The sequence below is a fragment of the Meles meles genome, chromosome 2 (assembly GCF_922984935.1).
Source record: "Meles meles chromosome 2, mMelMel3.1 paternal haplotype, whole genome shotgun sequence".
Taxonomy (NCBI): domain Eukaryota; kingdom Metazoa; phylum Chordata; class Mammalia; order Carnivora; family Mustelidae; genus Meles; species Meles meles.
The window spans coordinates 11,475,788-11,486,036 of NC_060067.1; the positions used below are offsets into that span (position 1 = coordinate 11,475,788).

The 10,249-nt window shown below is 35.9% G+C and overlaps 1 protein-coding gene across 1 annotated transcript; it reads right to left on the bottom strand.

The window, feature by feature from the left end:
* Positions 1 to 842: 842 nt before the first annotated feature.
* On the bottom strand, positions 843 to 6,548 carry MUC7 (mucin 7, secreted). The gene is made up of 2 exons (XM_045989581.1): positions 6,495 to 6,548; positions 843 to 1,661 (listed from the first exon to the last, which is right to left on the bottom strand). The coding sequence occupies exons 1-2, from the start codon at positions 6,546 to 6,548 to the stop codon at positions 843 to 845; spliced, it is 873 nt and encodes a 290-aa protein (XP_045845537.1).
* Between the last annotated feature and the right edge of the window lie 3,701 nt (positions 6,549 to 10,249).

The following is a 10,249-nucleotide window of genomic DNA, read 5'->3' on the forward strand; positions in this document are numbered from 1 at the left end:
AAATATTCTGCTGCTGAATACATTGAATTAATGTGAATTAATTGAATTAATAAGATAAGATTAATTGAATTCATACTAAAATATGACAACAGCTATGTGAACATACACAAAAAGTCTTCTTGTGATTTACAGAGGCTAGAATGAAGTACACTGAATTCAAATTATCTTACAAATACAATAAATATCAACCACAAAGCCTAAACAATTATGTGCTCTCAGATATGTAGTGCCAGAGACTTGATTTGTGCTTGGCTGCCAGATTTTGTTTTCGCTCACTTCAGATCTTCACTTCACATCAACTTTCCTCTTCCTTGGTTCACATTTTGTGGAATAGAATTGGATTTAAAGATTTAAGATGATTGTTTAAAGGACTTTTGTCTCTAATAACATGATGATAAGTCTATCTAGATTTACATGTTGTTGTTTACTTGAGAGACCTAATTTTATCCCTTTTATATTTGTGGGATTAGACAATTCAGGTGGGTTCTCACTTCATGTACAGAGTAGTGACCTTAAGGTTTGCAACATTTAGGGAAAAATAAATAGTTCCTGATCCATATAATTTTTGCTGTTTAGCTATTATCTTCCCTCCCCTCAGTGGGCTATCTCTGTAGGTTCCACGGAGTAATCTTAAATTATGGTTATGCACCTGTTTTGTGGGATAGAGGTTGTTTTTCACGTTAATAAGTCATGTGAGGTAAATAGATTCAAAGATTAGTGATAGTGCTTTAAATTTGAGCAATATTGTAATTTCACTTTGAGATTGGTGGTCAAAGGAAAGGTGGTAGTTCTGCACTCGTAAATCATATCTGACAACAGACCACTTCATAATGTATCATGTACTATTTGTTTGGTGGAACACCAGAAATGTACTTTAGTATCTCATAAATATATTGCCAGAATTTATAATTTGCATTTTGGCTGGAAGGTGAGGTTGTTTGTTCAACAGTAGTATTATGAGTAGTGGCTGGAGTGGAAGTTTCGATTGTGGGTGCAGCTGTAGTTTGGGAAGTTTCAGGTGCAGAACTGGTTGGGGAAGGATTAGGTGTGGTAATTTGGGCAGCTGTGGTGCCCAGTGGAGCTGAGGAAGGTTCTGATGTGGTGACCAGTGGAGCTGAGGAAGGTTCTGATGTGGTGACCAGTGGAGCTGAGGAAGGTTCTGATGTGGTGACCAGGGGAGCTGAGGAAGGTTCTGATGTGGTGACCAGTGGAGCTGAGGAAGGTTCTGAAGGTAGGGAAGATGTAGGTGTGGCAGCTGTGGTGTCTGACAAAGCTGGGGAAGGTTGTGGTGATGGGGTAGTTGCAGAGGAGCTTGTGTTACCTTGTCCTGCAGATGTGGTTGTAGCAATAAATGGAGTCACACCTGGAGATGTGGAACTGAAAGATGGGATTTGGGTGGTAGCCGCTGGGTTACTACCGTCCGCAGTGTTATTTTTAACTGGACACTTAGATGGCGGGGGATATTTTGGCTTTGGCTTTCTCCTATTTGAATGGGGATGCTTTGGGTATTTGTGTGGACCAGAAATTAAATGCTTTTTAATTAATATATTCCAGTTAGGTTGAAATTTTGGATACAGTGGTAATTTGCGGTCTAATGTAAGTTGTTGGACATCATTCTTTTTGTGATGTATTTTCCGTGGCTTTTTTCGACCTTCACTGAGCTGTGGAAAGAAAGAAAATGCAAGAACTGAAAACATCCATTGATTTATCAACTAGGAGATTATTGTGGAATGTTGGATGGGCAGTATTTGTGGAGTTTTGGGAATGGAAATCGGATTGCAGTGGGTTGAGTGATTATTCTACTTTTGCCAAATCTCAAGAACAAATTGCTATTGAAGAGTTTCATTTTGTCAAGCATGTATTTCTGAGCTAGCTACAATGGATATATTCCTGTGGGTTCAAGCTTGGAGGATTAACTAGATCTGCCCTTTGTGTTTATAGTGTCTCTCTTCTTCGACTGTAGAAAACGATCAGGTTACTGCCTGAGGACTGAGCAAAAAGGGTACCCTGTTTGTTGCACTCTAGACTCATGAACCTTCTGTCAGAGACATTCAGCTGAGATCAAGGAGTCTTTTCTGAATCACACCTTTCACATCTGCCATCATCAAAAAAAAAAGAAAACAACAAAATCCTAAACAACCTACTTAACAAATACCCCACTTCACCTTTATATCCTCCACATTGAAGAAAACTTAGTTTTTAGCTTTTTTAAATTGGAAAAAGAACTTTGGTCATTCATATTTAGTTTATTTATTTAAAGTAGGCTCTACACCCAACTTGGGGCTTGAACTCATGACCCCAAGTTCACGAGTCACAAGCTTTACCAACTGAGCCAGCTGGGCACCCTGGCCACTACCTTTTCATTGTATCATTATAAAAATTATAATTACAGAAACTGAGGCATCAATGAATCCTATGATATTGTAGGAAAATATTGCGTGTTTATGCATTTGTCTGGAGAAGACCTATAGCTTTCATGATTTCTCAAAGATACTCACATCTGAAAATAACACTGATTTAGTCCAGTTCCCCAACAAATACTTGATCTTTTTTTCCAGTACACCTGAATGGCTTTCTGGCCTATGCTTGACAACTTCTACTAATCAGGTATTCTCTACCTATCTCACAGGTTGCCTTATAGTTCTTCTTAATACTGAATGGATTTTTTTTTTTGGGGGGGGGGTCCATTCTTAACAGAACAGAGATTTGGTTTTTTTAGGTATTCATTCTTGGTCCAAATTTTGTATTTTGGCAGCACATAGAAGATCCTGGAGACAATCAAAATTTGAAAATATTTACCATGTCATCTGGGTCTTATATTTTGCAACATTAGCATTCTTACTTCCTGACATTATTTGAGTTAGAATACCATAACTGTTTCAGTATCTTATCTCTAAACATACTGCAATTTATCTATATTCTTTTTTCCTGCATTTCATCTCATACTGAATTTTAAATGATCAATTATATTTATTTAAATTAGAAAAAAGAAATATAACATAAGGATAAGGGGGCACACTCAGAGTTCCAAGCAAGTAGGTTATTTTTTACCTTCTGATAACTTCCATATAAACCCTTTTGAGACCACCTAGTAGGTAAATCATTCCAGTCCTACCCTATAAGGCTTGGCATAGGCAAAGTGACAACTTTTGGGAGACTGGCAGTTGTCCAGCTAAGATAACTTCCTCAGAGACTAATATACACAGCCTTAAAAATAACTTTGGAAAGCATTAATCCTTTAAAAAAATTAAATTATCCAGGACATTTCAGTTCATAACTGTGTATGTTCATATATTAAAATATTGGCTTATGATCCACATAACCGGTATTTTTGCATAGCTGTCTTGTAAATGGGCATAGAATTCCAGAGTTACAACTCTGAACCCAGGATGCTCCTCTGATCAGAAACATCTATTATAGGGCAGTATTTTTTAAATATAAAATAAGTAGGTCACCTTGTTAGGCAAATTTTTCCTCAAGATTCAATGTGTGATCCAGATAATCACATAATTGCTTTGATTGAAGCAGGATTGGGGGCCTTGAATTCCACCAGCTCAGTGTCTACTTTTTTGTGTGGCATTTGAGAATAATATGAAGAACTCCCAGATCTTAGAGGAGGCGGTTTGAAACACACTGCCGCAGACCATCAGGAGAGGTTTGCGTCTGTCCTGTATCTGGCATTAATACTGAGTGACTTTCGGCAAATTCAGTATTTCGGCAAATTCTAATTTCAGTAGATCTCAGTGTACTCATTTCTGAAGTGATTCAAATTAAATTAAATTGCAGGTCCGAAGTCTAATTCTATGACTTCTCTGCTTCCAAACTATTTTCAATAGTTACTCCTGTTCATTCCCTTGATCAGATGATTAGCTTCATGAGGGTGGAGATTTTGTTTTGTTAATCTCTGTATGCCCAATACCTAAAAATATGTCTGGCTCATAATAGGCACCTATTAGATATTTACTGAATGAACAAATTCATAGAATTGATAATAAAAAAGCCAAATATCTCATCAAATAAAATCTTAACATTTACAAGTGTTCGTTATGTGAAAAAGTTTCAGCTCTTTTAATTTAGATGACCAAAATACATCTGTGATCTCTTGATGAAGACAAATTAATTAAAATCTTATTAGCTTTAATGTTAGCTTAGCAGACAACATGTATTAAATGACCAGTTTGACTAGTTTACTTAAAATATATTGACTAATAATTATGATTGGCAGTTATGGATAGCTCTGACAGAACTTTTTGATTAGAATTGGGATTAGGGAAGTTTGAGAGGGGGTGGGGTTGGAAATGCCTCTGAGGGTTTGAGCTTAGATTGAAGGATGAAAGTGGTTATAATAAATATAGGTAAGCCAGGAAGAACATATTTAATATATCCTCATTTGCTTGTTCACATCTGTCATTTATCTTTGTAAAAAAGTCCTTATACTTTTTTGTGCACTTACTTTGTATCAGGCCCTATTTTAAGTGGTTTACAAATATAAATTTTCTTAATTCCTTATCAGCCCCAGAAGGTCAGTACTATCATTATCCTCATTATACAGATGGAAGAACTGAATTCCAAAAAGATTAAGTAAATTTTAGGAGAATATATTTACATTTATAAATAGAGATTATAACAATTTTATAGGCATGATTTTTACATCTGTACTCAGTTTTATAGTTTATAAATACACATGGTTCTTATTATTCTTCAGCAACTTTGTGAGGTATATACTGTTACTACTACTGTTCCTATATTGGGGCCCTATAGATAAATTATAGCTCAAGATTTATCTGGATGTTCAGATGATGAGCATAAGCCCACATTTTCTGAGCCCCATTAGAGTGCACTTTGTGCTATAATCATGGAAATCAGTGCTAGGGTCTGGGCAAAGCCCAAGATAAATATGTGGGAGTATGGATAATACGTGGTAAGTGGGGAATAGGAGATTACCCAAGAGTAATTCTGTCTACTTTAGCAGTTCTTCTGCCTTCTCTATTTTTTATAGTCATAGTATTCTGAGGCTATTCAATCTCATTTAATAAATCTACCTGTCCCTTCTTAATCCTCTCTTCAAATTTGTCAAAATAAAAGTGAACAAGTACATACAGGTATATAGCCTTAGATATAAATATGGTTCTTTATTACATCATGTATCCTCTTGAGTCACTACTAATTTTAATTTTATCTTCCCAGTAGACCCTAAATATTTTTTTTAAAATCTTATTTATTTATTTGAGACAGAGAGAGCACATGAGTGGGAGAGGGACAGAGGGAGGGAAAGCGGCAGAGGGAGAGGGAGAACAAACTCCCTCCTGAGCAGGAAGTCCAATACCAGGCTCAGTCCCAGGATCCTGGGATCATGACCTGAGCTGAAGGCAGATGCTTAACTAACTGAGTCATGCAGGTGTCCCAGACCCTAAGTATTTTTTTAAAATTATTTATTTATTTATTCATTTTAAAAAGATTTTATTTATTTGTTTGTAGAGAAAGAGATCACAAGTAGGCAGAGAGGCTGGCAGGAGAAAGAGAGGAGGAAGCAGACTTCCTGCTGAGCAGAGAGCCTGATGTGGGGCTCGATTCCAGGACCCCTAGATCATGACCTGAGCCGAAGGCAGAGGCTTTAACCCACTGAGCCACCCGGGTGCCCCTACCCTAAGTATTTTTAAGATAGGATCCATTTTTGTAATCTTTTCCTGGTTTTGGAAACTGTACTTTCCTGTCCCCTTTTGTGCTTCCTTCATTTTCCCTATCCATATCCAAACTACCTACATTTTTTATCTAGGTGATCTTATAAGGTTCCATGGCTTCAGTAGCTTTAAAATATAAACTTCACTCTTAAACTTCTTTTTGATCTCCAGTGTACATCCACTTGTCACTTGACATCTTGTTGTAGAAGTTTAAGAGCCATTTCACATTTAACTTGTCTAAGACAGAACTCTGAAGTTCATTCCTTTTTTCACTATACACCTAAGCAGCGTAAGTTATGGTAGATTTAATCACCAAACTACATCTTAAATCCACCCTAATATTTTGTTTTAATTGCTGATATTTAGTGCAAGATACCATCTTCTTTTATCTGGACCACTGCCTTAGCTTCTCGCCTGGTTTCTCTTAGTTTTTGTAACCTGAAATCTGTTTTCTCCCCAGGACCCAGAGTCAGGTCCTTCCCCCCGGGGATGGTCTAGTGATCCTGAGGCTTCCGGATATATTGAAAATGAAATCCATGTTCTACACCAGTGAGGCCCTATGTGATCCATTTTTTGCATCTTTGTCTTATCTCATCACACCCATGGTAAAGTTAGTGCTGTGGAAATATTAAAATGAATGAAATGAATCATTTCCTTGTGCTTTAGTTAGCTGTTTTCTTATGTTTCACAGAAAACAAAATATATTAAGTTTCTTGGAAATAGGAATTGCACATACTTTTCAAGTCTCCAATACGTATATATACTAAATGTTATTGATATGTAAGAATAGCAGTTATTCGGGCGGATACTTACTGAGAAGCAAGCGCTCAGTGCACAGAGGCACACCAGCAGTGTCAGAGTCTTCATCGTTTTCTGTTGATTCTTGGGAAAAGCAGAAAAGTTGCTCACTATTAGTTATGATATTGTGAGAGATGGGATGCATTTTGATTAATGACTTAGCTTTGTTAGAAAGTACAGTTTAAAAGACAGCAATGGTTTCTAACAATTAGGTGTATATTTTTCACTCCATAGTGGTAAGGCAGATATCTTCAAACTAAAACACATTCTTTAAGAGAAAACAATTGAGGAGAGTCAAGAATTACTGGTATGACTAGTTTGTAGTATGGGCATTTTCCACTGATACTAAAGATTGCCTAGGAAGGGCAGGATCTTAGGAAGTTTAACAGTAGAAGAAAGAAATATTTTCCTTCCTATTTCAGTTCTGATTCTAGAAACTTCCCTGTTTGAAGAATCGTCTTACAAAGTATCTGATATTGAGCAGTTAATGTTCATGATTTTGTAAATGTTCTATGCTGTTCTTTTAAGCAAGGAAAGTGTTCCTTATCTCTGTGTTATAAGGCTGTTACTGAGGACAAAGGACCATACCAAATGGACTCTTTCCCAAATTTCCTTCCACTGAAGATTTTGCAATTTTATGCCCTTTTTCTAATTTCTAAAGGGTGGAATTATGTTTTACTCATTTTTATATCATCACCGTCCATACAGAGTGCAGATTTAATCAATTAAAATGCTTCCAAAAATAATTATATTCTTGGCTTTAGGTTGTAGGAGGGGAGAGTAAGGGAAGGACATGGCCTTCTATTTTTCTTATTTTGATCCTGTATACCATATGTACATATCAGTTTGATTTCAGAAAACAGAGGTAAAATCATTATTTAGAATGAGTACTGTTATGGCAAGTAAATTTGTGCGCACACGTCAATGTAGTGTGCTGTCGGATCAGATACATCTCACAATAGAGCCCTGCCATTTATCACACTGGTGTCACAGTCAGTCATACTTGGTTTAAATCGCAGCTCTGCCACTTACTACGTGACTTTGAGTGAGTTGCAAACCTGCATTTTAAGGTCGTACTGAAGATTGACTGGACTAATACATATTACAGATTGTCCTGGGCACAATGGTCCATGATAAAGGCTTAGTGGTGGTAATTACTATAGTACAAGTATACCAAGAAGAAAACCATCTGGCCCAGTTAGAGAAAGGAATTTTTAATATTACATTAACAGATTCCTAATATCTTTTTCCTTTGCAAGATTAAAAAATATTCTCCACTGACTATATTTTCTTCTGATAACATATGAGTTGAGTCTGTTACCACATAGTTTAGCAGTTCACAAGAAGAGAATAACTATTATAGCAACTAGTGCCATTAGTCAATATATGTATATAACCTGAAAGCTGCTTGATATGTTAGTCCCCGATATATCTAAAATATTCATATACCTGGCTTGGTATGAGTCTTTCTTCTTGGGATGTTCGATCCAACTGATGGCCTTCAGCTGATCTTTTTAGGATGGTAACTGGAAGCAAAGGAGGAGAAAGCACAAGAGAATTTTCAGGTTTTATAGCTCTTCAGTTGATTTTTTTTGGAAATAGGAAATTTATTGGATTTGGGATAAGGTCACTTCTGTCAAGGAATTTGATTTCAGAGACAAAGAGAGGATAGTTGTAATTTGCGGGGTTAACAGCAGTCCTTTGTGTATCAGTTCTTCCTGATCGATATGGTAACAATAAGAGCTTCTCAGTGAATAATTTACTTGATTGATGAGAATTATGATACTGAATGATGACACTTAAGAAGACTTGGACAGATGTGGCCCAGGTCTTTCCAGCAGGAACAGTTCTTACACATTTTCCTGTTGGCTTCTCAAAGTAAGCTGAGTGCCCTCAGACAGTTTCATGTAATGGAGCACCCTTTTCTCTCTGTCAAAAAGTATGATTTAGCTAAGGTCAGAGGATTAAAGAGAACAGCAAGATGCTAAATATTGGTAAAGAACAATTGTTTCAGAGCTGAAAGATAAACATTGACTTCTTTCATGTGAGCAGTTTTGAAATTTTGACTTTTTATTTTGAGAAAACTTCAGATATACAGGAAAGTGAGGACAGTAGTAAAATGTACAACCATGCACTTCTTCCTTAGAATTCTCAGTTTTTAACCTTTTGCTATAAATGCTAAATTGATTGTTTTACTGTAATTTACTGTAATTTTCAGGTACATTACTCAGGAGAGCTAATCTCTAAATATTTCATTATATTTCATTATAATATTTCTTTAAATAGTTAACTCCAAAAAACCCTTTCTCTTATAACACAACAACCATAACATCTAACAACTTTGGTAATTCACAGATAACCTAAGACTCAGTCCATATGTGAATTTCCTGAATTTTGCCGAAAGTATTTTTAGTTGTTTTGTTCTAACTAGTACTCAGATAAAGGCCACGCATTACATTTACTTCTTTTATCTCTAATTTCTTTTATTCTAAAACATTCTCCTCTCTTTGCTCCCGTGATATGATCTCTCAAATGATTAGACCAGTTGTCTTTTAAGTACATATTTTTAGAAAGAACTTTAGGAACCATTTTTATAAAGATTTCAGAATTAGATACTTCTATAAAAGTATCTAATCTAGTATATAAAATCATCAAACTAGAATACAATTTTGAAGCTATGATTGCACTTCTAGATAGTCAGTTTGTTTTTTTTTTTTTTTCCCATAACTGATCCCAGGGTAAGGGCAGGTTCAGAAGTAAATTTCCTGAATTGATTCCTTGCTTTTCCGCATAATAAAAATACAGTATTTTGCAAATTATCTAATTTCTCTAAACCTCATTTCCTATCTACAAAATAGGAGTGGCATCTATCTTACAAAATTGTTATGAGAAAAACATTAGATAATTTAAAAGTTCTCACATAGTGTTTTAAAATTGTAAACCCTCAGCTGTTGAATTGCCATTCGTGGGAAGTAGTAACTTTTGACATGGCATTGAGTAGTGGATATAGATTATAATATCAATCTTTCCCTCCTTCTTGCTAGTAACCAGTGTTAATGTATTTACTGTATGCTTGTTGCAGTCAAGATTGATTGTGGAATAGAATTTTTATTGATGTGAAATAGGGTTTTTTGAGTCCATAGCTTCATTAGAACAATTCTCAAACTACCTTAAGTTCTTACTCATTTTTTTTAAAGATTTTTATTTATTATTTATTTGACAGAGAGATTACAAATAGGCAGAGAGGCAGGCAGAGAGAGAGGAGGAAGCAGGCTCCCTGCTGAGCAGAGAGCCCGATGCGGGACTCGATCCCAGGAACCTGAGACCATGACCTGAGCCGAAGGCAGAGGCTTAACCCACTGAACCTCCCAGGCACCCCAGTTCTTAAATTGATGATTTGTAGTGACCTGAAAAATTGATGGATTTCCAGAAATGTTTATTTCCAGCCTTGATCCACACCTGAAAATTTGGTTTTCTTTAAATATTGGAAAAGCATAATTATCCAGTGCTGTTTAGCTTTTCTTTTTTAATAAATAATGGGTATAATTTATTCTTTGATTGTTCTTACAGTATGGGAGCCACTTGGCATTTTAGGAACTCATAATCATACTATAGCAATTATATGTATCAATGATATAATTCTTAGAAATAATTTATGTATTACCAACATCTAGGCTATAAATCAGCATTATGGCATATTTTAAATTAGCACTGGGTATTGTGACATGGGGCACAACTGGTAACCTGACAGCCAAATGGCCATTGAGTTC

What these genes read in the sequence shown, in the direction of transcription:
- MUC7 (XM_045989581.1), bottom strand. Translation starts at nt 6,548, where the DNA reads ATGAAGACTCTGACACTGCTGGTGTGCCTCTGTGCACTGAGCGCTTGC. An exon ending in CACTGAGCGCTTGCTTCTCA is followed by an intron (nt 1,662 to 6,494) that starts GTAAGTATCCGC and finishes TTCTTTCCACAG; the next exon opens with CTCAGTGAAGGTCGAAAAAA.